Source organism: Anoplopoma fimbria, chromosome 24 (assembly GCF_027596085.1).
Source record: "Anoplopoma fimbria isolate UVic2021 breed Golden Eagle Sablefish chromosome 24, Afim_UVic_2022, whole genome shotgun sequence".
NCBI classification, from domain to species: domain Eukaryota; kingdom Metazoa; phylum Chordata; class Actinopteri; order Perciformes; family Anoplopomatidae; genus Anoplopoma; species Anoplopoma fimbria.
The window spans coordinates 9587385-9602788 of record NC_072472.1 but is presented as its reverse complement, the minus strand read 5'-3'; the positions used below and the strand labels follow the sequence as shown (position 1 = coordinate 9602788).

General features: G+C 39.2%; 1 protein-coding gene across 1 annotated transcript in view; it reads right to left on the bottom strand.

Moving 5' to 3' along the window:
- LOC129113473 (rho GTPase-activating protein 26-like) overlaps positions 1–9026 on the bottom strand; it is an 82643-nt gene extending 73617 nt beyond the window's left edge. Inside the window, exon 1 of the mRNA XM_054625789.1 lies at positions 8452–9026. Within this exon, the coding sequence (XP_054481764.1) occupies positions 8452–8605 (154 nt within the window). The 5' untranslated portion in view covers positions 8606–9026. The remainder of the gene's footprint in view (positions 1–8451) is intronic.
- Between the last annotated feature and the right edge of the window lie 6378 nt (positions 9027–15404).

Here is a 15404-nt window from a genome sequence, read left to right as displayed (position 1 = left end):
TGAATCAAGTTGTTTTTTTATTAGATTACAAGAGGCATTATCTCAGCTCAATGGAAGACTGCTTCATTTAATTCAATGAAAGGAAAGTGCCTGGACTGAACTACACCATAACTTGTTAAGATGGGCATTTATTCTGTGCAGCTGCAGAGGCACAAAGTACACACAGTCAGGTGGAACAAGGTGTCGCCCGGATAAAGTTACAAATGACCTTAAGTTACACACACACACACACACACACACACACACACACACACACACACACACACACACACACACACACACACACACACACACACACACACACACACACACACACACACACTTAATTCCCCCATGATTAGTCCTCCAAGGAAGTTCTTTTTTCTTTTGCCGTTTTTCTTTCTTTATACTAAATGTACTCATTAACAGATTTAAACAATTCATTTAGTGAACCAGATAAAACATTTTTCCACACACTCAACCATGGCTGTTCCTTAAAGTCCCCCTCCAGTGTTTTGCTCATTGTTACGTCACTACAATATTTGACCTTCACTGTGATGTACAAACAGAGTTCGACACGTTTGTTTTGTTTGTTTTCAACTTTATCTGCCGAAATGGGAACGTTTTTTTATGTGCTCACATTTAATCTCAATTTAATATGTGTACATGTGAAAAATGTGATAAAAAATGATCAGTCAAATAGGATGCCACTTGTTTGGTCATTTTCTATTTCACTAACGATGATCAGCATTAGAGATCCTGATATTGTCACAGCGTTCTCCTCAAAGAGAACTGTGACTTTGTGGCCGAGCGAGGTGAGGTTGAGGCTTCTGTATGTACTTATGTTTAGAGTCACACCACAGATGTTCGCTGACAGTTCCGCAATTAGCTTACTTGTAAGCGTCAGAGGAGCATCTCCACCACTGAAGGTGATGTGGTACTTGTGCTGAAGCGCAAGAGATTCAAATTAAAAAATACTGCTATTAATGTGTAAATCCTACTTCCTTCTATACAGTTTCATTTACTCTTAAATGTTGAATTATAATAAATGCGTCGCTGTAGGGTAATACCCATAGTTAGGGTAATAACTATACCATGAGAAAACAAACGTTTATTTTGCAGTTCCTCTTTCAGTTCCTCTGATGACACGTTTTTCTATCTAACCCAGTAAATCTCTAAAATATATTTCTATATCTCCACATTCCTCTTTCTGACCTCTGTAAATTAATATGCAAGGAAGTTAAACCGTTGGTAAAGGTTGCATGTGTGAACATTAACATTTAGTAGCAGCAACATCTGCCTTGAAAGGAAGGAAATATGTCATCTTGTTAAATCCGCAGGTGTGACTCTTCGTGGCCGATATTGTATGTGGCTTACCAGGAAATGAAGTCCTATGTTGTAGTGAGAGAATTCATACAAGTAAGTAATACGAAGCTGAGTCAAAGTATCATTGCCGGGCAGTGTTACTAAATAATCCCTCTACCTAAAATATTTACCAGCTTCAGTCCAGATGGAGTCCAGGGACAACACTCCACATCAAAGATCCAGCTAATGAGATGAAACGGCACACTTTGTTATGGCCCATACATGTTTTCAATCTATATATATACACTTTAGGCTACACATGCCATTTATGCAACAAAGTGCATTTTAAATACACTCCAAGACCCGATTCATGATCTTATTCGGGTTTTACAAGCTTATTCATTATAGATGTACCAGGCAAATAGCTGTTCTCAATGAATGCAACCTGTTGTGCAAGAGCAAAAAGACCATTGCAACCCATGCATGAGGAGTTAAAGTGTGTGGCTGCCAATGTCTAAATGTGTTCAGGCAAATGTGTCTTTTATTCTTATAAAAACATCCAGTGTTTTGCAACATATGATCATAAACTGTTGCAAAATTCTGAATGTGGGTCTTGGTGCTATTTAAGTTTATTTTAGGACAAATATGTCATTTTCATCCAGTTTGATGTTTAAAGTCAGTGACTGTGCGTGTATGCGTGCGTGCGTGCGTGCGTGCGTGTGTGTGTGTGAGTGTGTGAGTGTGTGTGTGTGTGTGTGTGTGCGTGTGTGTGTGTGTGTGTGTGTGTGTGTGTGTGTGTGTGTGTGTGTGTGTGTGTGTGTGTGTGTGTGTGTGTGTGTGTGTCAGACAGTCTGCCCTGACAAAAGCGAAGCAACAATGGCACCAGAGCCGGGCTAAGTCGTGCCCTAATTTCCTTCTCCTCCACGCTACGTCACAGCTCGAGGAAGACCCCCCCCCACCCCCCACCCCCAACCCCCACTGTGCTGCACTGCAGTGGCAACATGCGCACACACACTTGCGTACATATATGTTCACAGAGCACACACACACACATTCTCACGAGCAGAAATGTACTGGTATAATGGGAAACACACATGCAGATGCAGAATATTAATAACTGTAGATAAAATGCTCCATGCATAACACACACACACACACACACACACACACACACACACACACACACACACACACACACACACACACACACACACACACACACACACACACACACACCCTTCCCTCCTCTTTGTTCCTTCGTGACGTCTGCAGAGGAATGCCTACAGACAGTGGCACCCCGTCTCGCTTTTCTCTCCCCGCTCCTTGCCTCTCTCCTCCTCCATCCTCTCCCCCCTTCCCCTCCTCTTCCCCTCCTCTTCGCAACCTAGATTGCTGTGCTCCTCTATAGTAGAAAATAAGGCCATGTCGGTCTTTTAAACACCATTGTGAAAGACAACAACACCCCCACCTCCTCTTTTGCCCCTGGCACATACTCGTCCTTTGCGCTGGACCTCTTTAAAAGAGGGTTCCCTCCCTCCATCAGCCAGGAGAGAATTAGCCATGGTGTGGTGTGCGTTTGTGTGTGTGCGTGACCCTCATCTATCAGCACAGATGACAGCCGAGCCACTGAATGACTGCTATTACCCTTCGTATTACTCACCAACAGCACAGTAGGTGGCTGCGGGAAAAAAACCAAAAGACAGTAAGGTAAAGAGAGAAGGAGATTGAGAGAGATATGGATCGTAACGGTGCTCGTGGTCCGTTGCAGGGAGTTCCCACTTCTCCTTCTCTGGGACCATTTAGAAAAACGCTCTCATCGCTTGCGGCTTGTTTGTGAGGTTACAAGAGGGGCAGTTAATGGTTCAGTTTGAAAAGCTAGAGTAAAGGCGTGAAAACAAAGCCATTATCAAGACGGTGCTAATGGGTGGAGGGCTGTTTTTAACCGGTAACAGGCCGCACACAACGGAGCATACGTGGGGGTCAAGTCTGTGATACATTTACTGTACTTTAAAGTTCAGGACAACCAGTTTACTATGTCATTTAGCATACAGCAGTGGCTCTTGGGGGGTAATTTTAGTTTTGGGCTCCGTTTATAAAAGTTTAGGCATCAAGTATTTCTCCAAAGGGCTACAGGCATTGTTTAATTGGCTAAATCTGGACAATTACAAAGGGCCAAAATAGTCCCTGAAAATGTTACGGTTCAGCTTTCACCCATTTCTGTCCAAATTAAACCAGAGACAGACTTCCTCGTCAAGCCGTATATTTATTGATTTACTACAACGTTTGTTTTAATCACTATTTTGGAGACATCCTCTCAAGCTTAAACCAAATCTAGACCTTATATATGAGTAGTCCTGTAGTTTCATCATGATATTCTGGCTTTAGTGCAAAGTTGAGATGGTATGTTTCAAAAGATTTTGACAAAATATTCGTTATAGCACACATTTGTTTCTTTGGCAATGAACCATTTACTTCTTTGTCACTGCACAGTGACTCTGTCCTCCAACCCTCCATCAATTAGCATCACGTCAGCCCGTTGAAGGTCAGGAGACACACACACACACACACACACACACACACACACACATACATACAAAGACACACACATAGTAGGCTATATACACAGTGCACAAAGAGGTCTATATGACAGAATGATAAGTCACTCTTTAACTCTACATGTGCGTGTGTGTGTGTGTGTGTGTGTGTGTGTGTGTGTGTGTGTGTGTGTGTGTGTGTGTGTGTGTGTGTGTGTGTGTGTGTGTGTGTGTGTGTGTGTGCGCACAACTGTGCCTGACAGTTTGAATGTTACGTGTCTTAATCCGGGAAGCAGCGCTGTCAGTGCAGCTGACGATGACCTCATTGTGAGGAACTAGTCCATGACGTCTGAGCCCTGGGACTCAACGCCAATAGGCATAAGATTTGTACAGTTCCATGTTCTGACATTGTTTTATTACTGCATACTTGGATTGTTCAATAAACTTCACAGATTACTACTCGCCTGCTTGACTTTTGGTTGAACTGTTAAGGTTTGCCTGCTGATTCTGATGCAAATAATCACAGTCAAAAGTTGCAGATATTAAAATAATTCTGTCTTCAAACTAAATTTATACTAATTAAACATAGACTAAAAAAGATTTTTTTAAATAACAGAACTGAACATTTGATAGTGTACGTGATGGCTAACTGGTGGATTTGATGGCAATAATATATAATAAAACATGTTTATCATTTTACACCATCTATGGGAAGCTTTGGGCGTGTTTGAATGAGTGCAACACCAAACTAGATCTGGTTGGCCATTCTACACATTGCTTCCTGCAGCATTACATAGTGAAGATAGTGAGATATAGTGAAGAAACAGAAGGGATGCATTGTGAAAAGTAAAGAGCACCACTCAGACGCCCCGCAACCAACTCTCCACCCAAGTGACCTTGAACTTCAAAAATAACTCTATAGCTCTTTACACTTTGAGCCGACAACATGGCAACATCGTGTGTCTGGGTCACATAAACTGTCTAAACACCGTGTCTCGTTTCCCCTCACAGCACCAGTGAATGCCAAGCTGCCAATTAGGGTTTGTTTGTCTGATTGAGCCGAGTCATGTTAGAGGTGGAGCAGAGAAGCAAACATTTCTACAGGCTCGGTAATAACAAGCTAGATGTGCCCTTAAATGACATCTGGCGAACACACACATTTGTGTCTCTAAGTATATATATATATAGATAGATATATATATATGTGTGTTTGTATCTGTGTGTGTGCGCCACTGCATGTGCCATCTCCAAAAGTACTTAATTCAAGGGAGACTTTGGTTTCCAAAGTCTATACTGAAGGCTTCACATGAGCTAAAACTAATGCAGTAGAATACAACAGTCTTGAAATCAATTCTAACTTCAGAAAGGTTTGAATGTAGAGAGGTGTTGATTCAACTTTATGGTCATTTTTTGAGTCTGCAGTTTGTGTTGAACTGTATTGCGTTATAAAAGGTGTTTCTATTATTTTGTCCCCATCCATATAATTGAGGGGTACGCTAAATAACTAAAACACATCTAATCTGTTTCTGTACCTGATAAACTGGCGGCCTAATGTTTGTGTTAATATAAAGTGACATACACTATATGTATGCAATTTCATTTTGATATACAACATTATACAGTAAATTCAATCAATTCAAAATACTGATTGGAACGTTTGTTGTGGCAAAATATATATAAATCTAAATGTGAAATAAATAAAAACTAACTAGTCAACACACCTCATCACATTGATAATAAACCTGTATTACAGTATTTCTATAAAGCAGTTATTTTAAAACCAGTTACATTAAGAGACAGAAAACTTGGTATAAACTGTATATAACAATCCCTGACTACAGTCATATTTATATTCATATTATTTATATTTATTATAGGAAAATATTTGTATTTATTTTTTATATTTATATATTGTCTCTCCGGTCTATATCATCATATTGTCTAACCCTATACAGATCATTAAACTGTTCTGAGAAACCCAGAGAATGAAGTGACTGCTCCATTAAATCCACAGTAGCACTGCATTAGTCCTGAGAAGCATACTGTAAATGTTTCACTTTCTCCTTAACATGAATGCAGTCATTACAACAAAAAAATCATGTGAAAGCTGTCAGGAAACTTTGGGTCTTCTCCTCCAGCAGCAATTAGTCACTAACAAAACATTAGGGGCTTCCCAGGACAGTCTCACATCCTCTCAGTGCCTCAAGAAGAGCAGAGGAGGTCAAGGTGTGTAGAAAAGATGCAGCAGGGAAGATTTACTGCTGCATTGTGAACTTCAAAGTGCTGTTAGAAAAGACCTTTTGGAACGGATTCATCTCGTGTGCCAGCAAAGGGCAAAAGAAAACGCTGTGTAGTGCAGGTATAAAAAGATTCACCTGAAAAAAATCTGCTAACTTGCTCTTTGTTAGGCAGCGCCCTGCTGCAATGGTAAACCAGGCCATGCTGAATGATTTCTAGATCTCACCTATGGACAAAGGAAGAATTGTGTTCATAGTCACACATCAGCTGACAGAGCTTTGTAGTGAGGACTGAGCTAGTTTGTTTTAAAAAAAAAAAATGTAGAGCTGATAACACAGGGGGTGGAAAATTCAGGTGAACTGGCCGGCTGGACTATCAATGATTTGTCTATCTCTATAAGAGCAGTGTGAAAAATACTCTATGTACCTAAAGACAATAGTATATCTGCAGTATCAGTGGTGTGCATGAGGAGCTTTGCAACATGCAAACTAGCATGCAAACTTTTTTAACACATATAGTTTAAACTGTTGAAACAAGTGAAAGACTGAAGAGTACTTGGATAACAACACAAACTCAATATCTATTCATCTGTCCATTTTCCATTTGACTCAACAAAATCCATTAAAAACATTTTGACAGGTTAGTGACATTTGATCCATTATTTAGACCACATGACAGCAAAGATCTACCACCAAACATTCCTTCATTGATACAGAAATCAGAAATGAAACTCTTTAACAGTCCAACACACAAATCACCTTCATCTCCTGGAGGATATCGATTAGCTGATATAAAATATCAAGCTGATAATAATGTTAGATCTTAACCCGGATCAATATGATTTACTGAGGTCCACTTGGAAGCGTTTTTTCCTTTTTTTCTAAGCACTTTTAAGGACTTTAATCTCTACTTTATGCAACTCTATTCGCCAAGACAGATTTGGAATGTATGGTATAGGAGCATAGCAATGTACTGCTGTGGATGGGGACAGAAGCAAAATGTATTTTAGCCACATTAAAGTGCACATAACTATATTTAGAATATTTCAACTGCTGTACCTTGCTATCAGAAAGCCTTTATCGATGGAGAACTGCAGCCTAATCAATGCTCTCCTCAAAAGGTTCAAGACTACATTGACAAAAACAGTAATTTTACCTAGCAGGAAACAGAAGTGTCTGGTCTATCATTGCCTCTATCAATCAGTTTGTTTGTGTTATTTTGAGACTTCTGTGTTTTAAACGGGTGAGTTCAGATTCACCAAACTTACAAAACAACAGAAACAAACATACTTATCACAGCAGCAGAAGACCAGTGACTTCTGTGTCCTGCAAGGTCAAATGACTGTTTTTGTCAGTGGAGTCTAGTGGCTATGAAGAGAGCATGGAGGATATTTCTTTATGCTTTCTGTTTCTCCAGACTGGGAGCATGCCGACCATCATCTACTGAAGGTCATACACTGACTATGGATACCTACGGACAACCACACTTCCCAACTATCACCATTTATACGTGTTTTCATACGAATGCAAATTTTCCATGAGAATAGATTCTGAAATTCAACTTCAGAGAAACAAGTTAGAAGTTACATGTATTATACTGAACATCTTGCTCAAAGATACAGTCCTGTGTTTGTATGGATCCAGTCAGAAACATTCCATAACCATAACAAAACCCAGAACCTAACATAACTCCTAGACTACCTAAACATAATCCTATCTAGTGTTATTATACTTAAAAATAACCATTTGGATTTTTTTTATACTGGAACATTTTCTTCCATTTAGCATCTCTGCCCATAGCCCTGGTACCCACCTGTCCAGGTTTCCATTTACACCATTAATTAACCCCCCCCAAAAAAAGAAGCAAACTTTGATTCACCCCCTTGTGTCAAAGCTATTTCATGCCATGGACGTTCTGGTAGTTCATTCCTTTATCAACATTAAACAACATGAAGTCATTTAGCACAGTATCTATCAGTGTGAGTACATACAACATACACTACACACCCCACCTCCCCCTCCAAATGCCTCATAATGAAAGCTGGTGGGAACAAATGTGCTGACAGCTTCAGGGGTCACTCACATTCACCCGCCTTGTCTCTTAACTTCTGAAATGTGCTTTATCAGTAACACACACACACACACACACACACACACACACACACACACACACACACACACACACAGAGAAGGTTGGCTTTTCCATTTGATGCCAATGTAACTGAGATAAGACCTCCACAGAAGCCTCCAACACCTTGAAGGCATCTCAACTTTTTCAAAGCCTTTTTGTGACTCATTCCCACAAAACCACCATGCACCAAAATACTGATCTGGGTTAATTATATAACACACACACACACACACACACACACACACTCTTTTCCACCTCCACTTACTTTTTAAAGCCTGGATCAGAGCCTTGCCGTCTTTGATCAGCTCCTTGATGAACTTGTTGGTCTTGTCCAGCTCCAGCTCGTGTGACTTGAGCCTCTCCCTGAACTGCGGGCTGTCAAAGTAGCAGTCACTGAACTCCAGAGCAGGTAGTCCCATCTTCTTTACCCAGACGACCCGGCCACAAACACAGGAGGAGGAGGAAGAAGAAGAAGAAGAAGGAGTTGGAGGAGGAGGAGGGAGGAAACCCCTGATCTACTGCTGCTGCTGCTGCTGCTGCTGCTGGAAATGATGGAAATGATGGAAAATCCAATTACAGCATGTAAACAACGGGGTGGAGATGGATCCCACTGCAACACCTGGCTGCATAACCTTGGTTTTCTCTGCTTAAAGCCAAACACTCAAATGGACACAAGCAGGAGTCCTCCCAATTAAAATGCAATAAAAAAAATAAAAAGTCCCTGCAGAGAGAGGAGTAAAAAGAAGCACTTGCTCAGGTAAACCGGTGCTGCAGTCCTCTCGACCAACTCATTCTGGACCAGAGAGGAGGGAGGGAGGGAGGGAGGGAGGCAGCACCCAAAGAACTAGAGCCTAGCCTGGTCAAATGTGCTGTCTTCCCTGGGAGGTTTCTTTTTTTTTTTTTTTTTAATGCAATGCTTTCTCCACGCAAGCCCCGCTCAGCTCAGCGCTGCAGCCCGTACTCAAGCTACCCGGACACGGATAATCCCCCCACCCACCCCCTTTGATTGACGTCGCTCTCGGCCAATGAGAAGGCCGGATTTGGAGAGCTGACCCCTTTTTGGGAGGGTGGGGGCGGGCGTTGCGTTGAAATACTGGAGAACAGAGACAAAGAGGAGGGGAAAAAAAGCGAAGAGGGCTCACTTTGATCTTGTTTCTAGAAACTTTTTTTTTTTTCCCTGGGGGAGAGTTAGTTAATAAAGTAATCCTTTATTAGTCCCGCAGCGGGGAAATTTGCAGGCTTACAGCAGCATAGAGTAAAGTGCACACAAGAGACATGGTAGAAGAAAGACAAGATAAAAATAAAAAATGAAAATAAAAAATAAATAAATAAATAAATAAAAAAAATTAAAAGTATTATAAATAATTTGGGCTGCTGCATCCCCTCACAGTTTGCTCATTTATTTAATAATTCCAAATGTTCCTCCAAATGAGGAATATAGATTAACCTTCTTTTGCCCAATATTAAGTGATTGTGTGTGAGCATTTTTTTTTTTTATTCAGCCTAGTATGCTACACAAGAAACTAGAAAAGTTTGGAGTCACACTACTTTGAAAAAAATAGAGAGATAAAATAAGATAAGATAATCCTTTATTAGTCCCGCAGCGGGGAAATTTACAGGATTACAGCAGCATAGAGGATAGTGCAAACAAGAGACATAGTAAAATAAAAAACAAGATCAAAATAAGTATTATAAATAAGCAAATGAGCAATAAAAAAAACAGTAAAAAACAGTAAAGAATCCACAGTAACTATTATATATACTATATGTAAATATTATATAAACAGACAGAAACTATTATAACTATTGTATTACACAGTGTATTAGTGTCATGTGGTCTACTGGACATTAAACATTACAACAGTGACAATGCAAAGTGCTGATGTTAAGTATGTGATATTAGCCTGTCGCATAATAATATTCCACTTCTTAGCACTAAACACAAAGCTCAAATGTGGCTTAATTTCATTCATTTGGGGTGTTGGTCATAAAAGATTAGGCAAGTTTTGACCAGAACATGGTGTTTGATTAAAAGTTGGGAGATCAACAAAGTCATTAGAATGTATCCTGTAGGAAACGTGATAAAAAATGTTATTCTTATGACACTAGAGGTAAATAAAGAGGTCAACCAAAGTCAGAGGGATTCATCCTCTGGGGACCATGAATGTCTGCACAGGGATATTTTAAAGACATTCAGGTTGGACAGAAGTGATGGACTGACCGACAGACCAACATTGACATCCTTAAATCCCTGTTGGTAGCATGTCTTAAAAAAAAAAAGGTGGAATGGATGACATTTAAAAAACAGTCCACAATCAGATTTGAACAACATGACTGTTGTATTATGTGGTATGTTGCAATTATGTGCAGAATAGACCACTAGGCCACCAGGGGGCCAAATTGAATAAAGAATTTATTTAAGACAATTAATCTTTTGCAGTTCTCATTATCCCAGAATCTAAATTGTGTACAAGTCTGGCGCATTCAGGTAATCCTTATCAATTTGTGAATACAATAAATAATATTAACATTACCAAGCGTTTGCATTCAGGAGGTCACTTAATCCAGACAAGAATCAGCATCCTATCTGCCTTAACAACCCCTTTGCTTCTAACAGAGAGAGTAATAGCTTAATGTCAGTTCCAAATAAATACTTTAGATACATACAGGCAGGTCATTGTTGTGCAGATTTGACTGCAATCTGGGGGGAGTAAGAGTGGAACAATCAAGATAATTGGACTGCAGATGTCAAGTTTATATACCCAGTTTAAGCATTTAATGTTATTTTATTATTTGGGGAAAATAATGATTTAACATTTAAAAATGGGGATCCCAATCAGAAGCACTCACAAAAAGGTATAGAGGTAGAGGGCATGCGGTGTCATCTTCGCTTGCATACACGATCTTTGCATGCAGCGGGCCGGGAGCCTGGTTGGTGGGAGGAGACGCTGACGTCATTTCAGCCGGAGCGGGGAATTTCTGTGCAGTGAAACGAACTGATTAAAGCAGCCTTCACTCTCTGGCGCCCCCTGTAGGCGCAACACTGTACTGCAGCACATTTTGTCTTATCACTTTAAACTTTATTATGTTCTTTCACTATAAACTTATTGTGGTTCCTATTGTAATTATGAAAAAAAATGGTATTTCGGATAGTGATGGGAAAAGAAAGCCCTAAACAACTTTTAAACCCTCTATTTGTCAAATTATCCAAGAACACTAACTAAATGAGACAGTAATTGCCTGCTCTACTCTAATTTGCACATTTCGTGCATGTCATTTATGCACAGTCTGTTTGTGGTTACTGTGTGAAAACAGCCTACATTTCGACACTATACTTCCTCTGCCAAAGCACAGCACTGCGTCTGGTCGCCTGCTCTGTCCTCCATCTGTGACAGTGTGGTGTACAGACACAGACATTTACAGGAAGTCATGGCCTGTTGTTGTTTGTGTATGAAGTCTCGGATGCTGGAGGCTAGAGGTTCAGGAACCAGAAATAACCAGTTTATAGTCGGGCAACGTAAATGGAAACATTACATCAACTATTACTATTAAAAAGAGAGACAAAATAACTGATAACATTACTAAAACATAACAATATGAAGCACTTCAAAGAATAGCATCCTAAATTCAATTTGAATCAAAGTTTCATAGTGTTATCGTTCATGTGAAACAGAACACAGGTTGACCTTTGACATGCTTAAAAACACAATTTGTTGTAACTCGTGTAAAAAACATTTTTTTCATAAGCCATCCTTTCTCAAAATGCAAATCTGTGTTATTTCAAAAAACCAAAACCCACACTCTAGTAGTCCCTCTATGAGCTCATGTACTGTAATTGAAAGCAAATAAATTGTCTCCATTCCTACAACCTAAACCGAGTCTGCAGTGTGGCAAGTGTTTAGGTACAGTGAGTACAATGACTGGAGTATCATTTTAGCTGTTTCTTAAATGATTCTGACCTCTGGCATCTCTCTGAAGAGGGATGAAGAAAAGAAAGAATGTCCATTCACATTAGAATCACTGAATTATTCTGAAGGCGGTGGCGTTGACCAATATCACTGCTAAGATGCTTTACGATCGTCAAGATGCTGTTAATTACATTTTACTCAACCCTCTCTAATTTCATCCGCTGCATCATCCTCTCCTTCCTCAGAAAGCTTCCTGTTGAGAGAACAGTAACATAATTATCAACAGCTAAAAATATGTATCCATATGTCCATTTCCTCTTTCGAAACACAAATCAAATGACAGCTGGCAAGCAGGGTTCGTCAGCCCTTCACAACTCTAATATTGTCTTTAAGTTTCACCTTAGGTCACCTGACTGTTAGAAGAAATCTTTCACATTGTTGAACAATCTCACATTTACTGTAACAAGATATACTCTGTCGGTTCCAGTGCACTTTTTAAGGTAATTATCTATCATTATATGAAATGGGGGGAAAAAAATATGCCTGCATTTTCCACCGTTTTATACACATTTGCTTGGAATTTGGACTGATATTAAGGAAACCTCTGGATCTAAAATATAGATCTGCAGCTTTAACACAACTGTGCTGGTAGGTCTCCTGTGGTTCAAGAGGTTACCTTTTACTCTGACAAGGTGCCAGACACCAATCTCAAACTCTCACTCTCATAGTCTCGTTTCATTTTTTTCTAAAGTTCTTCGTCACCCACAGCCAGTATTTCATTACTTTATCTCGCTTTTTCTTCCCACAGGAGGACGGTGATTCCAGAGACAGCCACTAATGTTAAATTCTCAGCCAGAAGTGTTTCCTCTCTGGTGAGTGAGAGGATGTCCTTCTGCCCAAAGCATAAAGACGGCCAGAGTCAAGGGGTTGATAAAAACAGGACACTGGTATTGTCTAGTTGACACTAATTTCTGAACACAATACACGGCCACTGAAATAAGTACAAGCAGTGTCAGAGTAACGTGTCTCTGGATATGCAGAGTGCATTCCTGTGCATTTGTGTGTAAGTGAGAGCCCGAGTCAAATTTATTTTGTGTCCGCACATCAAAAAATAAAACTGTATTTTGATAACCATTGACTGTATTATTATGACAAGCTTCACATTTCGATGATGATATATATTAATAGTTATTACTACTTTTTGGGTTTGTTTGTCCCATTATGGTGACAATGAAGCCTAAAAATACCCAGACTGATACATGCATATATACTGTAAACTTAACATTTTTTCTGCCTCAATGTATCATTATTGTGAAGAATTAGGTCAAATGTCTCCAACAAAAGGATGCTGGCAGAGGTGTACATGTCAGTAAAATAAATAGCACCATCTGTCCAAGGCTTCTTTTCTCAGACATCTGGCTTTAGTGAAGATGTTTTGGGGAAGAAATTCTTACCAAAAGACATACAAATTTACTTACAAAACACTTTAAACCTTGTCAGCAAAATGAAGTCCACCTCAAACATTTCTACATATATGCACCTGCCACTGTATTTTTCAACAGAGGTGATGCACATGAATAGTCTACAGAGTATTTAACACTTTACAATATTTACTACAAATCAACTATATTGATGATATACAACTAAAGCTGAAAATAGAACAATCTTAAACAACAATAAGCAATAAAGTAAACCCATCACAATACAGTACATCTCTGCTCTTCAGTTCAACTTGATTTAGTCACATTGAGATGACTAAATGAGCTGGAGAGTCCTCACATGTGAGCTTTGTTTATCATTCAAATATTCACTAAACAGAAATTATTATCGGTTGACTATTCATTTTTACAAGGCTGCAATCATTAAAGCTGCTATAATTAATATTTCAATAACTCCAATGGCCGTTCTAAAAGGAGATCGGAGGGACTTGAAGATCAGGTGGAATGAATCCTTATGTTACACATGGTAGCTGATTAAATTGCCAACTTTTTGCTATCACTTTTATTGTTGTTATAGGGTGATTCTAAGTAAACACTGTGACATTTTTTTTTAGAATTTAATCATGACCAGAACTTATAGGAAACTGTCTGTGTGCCTGTGTAAACGGCAAACTCTTATTGTGTTTTTTCACCTTAATAGTGAGGGAATGTCTCACAGCTCTCTAACAGATGTGAATTTCAGATATTGTGCAAAGGGAACTTTAGCCAACTACAGTTTTTATGATAGTTTGTGGTAAGGTTTTATGTTGTGTTGTATCACAAAAGGTAGCCAAACAGATTTTTATTTTATTGTGATAGTTGACCTATTCTGCCATCTCCTGGTCCATAGAGGTATAGCAGCTCTTTCCAAAAGGCCTCAGAAGCTCAGTGCTGAACAGGTGAGAGAAAAGTAGGTCAGCCTAGCTCACTTTCTTTGCAGTATACTCCCTCGTTTTTTCCTTCACATTCTCTACATAATCTTACGTCTCTTACAATGAGAAAGAGACTTGAGTGGTTTTAAAATGCAGATGATCTGAAGGGAATGAATTATACAGAGAAGAGCTCGAAGTATATTTTGGAAGAAGACAGAGGAGAGGCCACCACTGTGAATAATTCACCAAGCCTGCATACCAGAAAGCATGTGCGAGACAGACAGTGAAAGTGTGGAAAAGTAGAAAGTCAGATTGATGCGTCCTAAGAAGCCATTTACACCGTTTTGAGAAATGTCAACACCCCATAGTACATATCTATATATACAAATATGTTTCAACTGAGTGGATTTATTTTGAAAGTTATCACAGTCTAGATGACTATAAGATAAAAAACACTTCCATCATTTGTCTTGTGTAAGAGGTAAATTGGTTCTCTGGTCATAATAATATGTTTGTATTCTCTTTCTTCTTACACTAATACTATTTCTCTGTTTTTTTCTTATCAGGACCTTCTTGGCTATGAGTGAAAGTCTAAAGGCAGTCCACTATCTTTGTTTACAGACAGAAACTATCTAGAAAAAAAGTTAAAGTTACCATTTTGCTCACTCCTTTTGGGTCCCCGGTTACAAAACTGGAATCTGAATGGCAGAGTGACACTTAAAACATCATAAAAACATAGAAAACTGATTTTGCCTTTAGTTTATGGAGTATTTCATCAGATATCAAACACAATCATCTCCTACCGCATCATGAATCCTAAGAATGTACCTGTAATTTATGTATGAAGGACATTCTGTCTTATTTATTGTCATTGTACTTTTATTTTAAGGAGGACATATTTGAATTTTCCAGGAATGTGAAGCAAGTCCAGTTATCCTGTAATGTGACCTAACTGTCCTT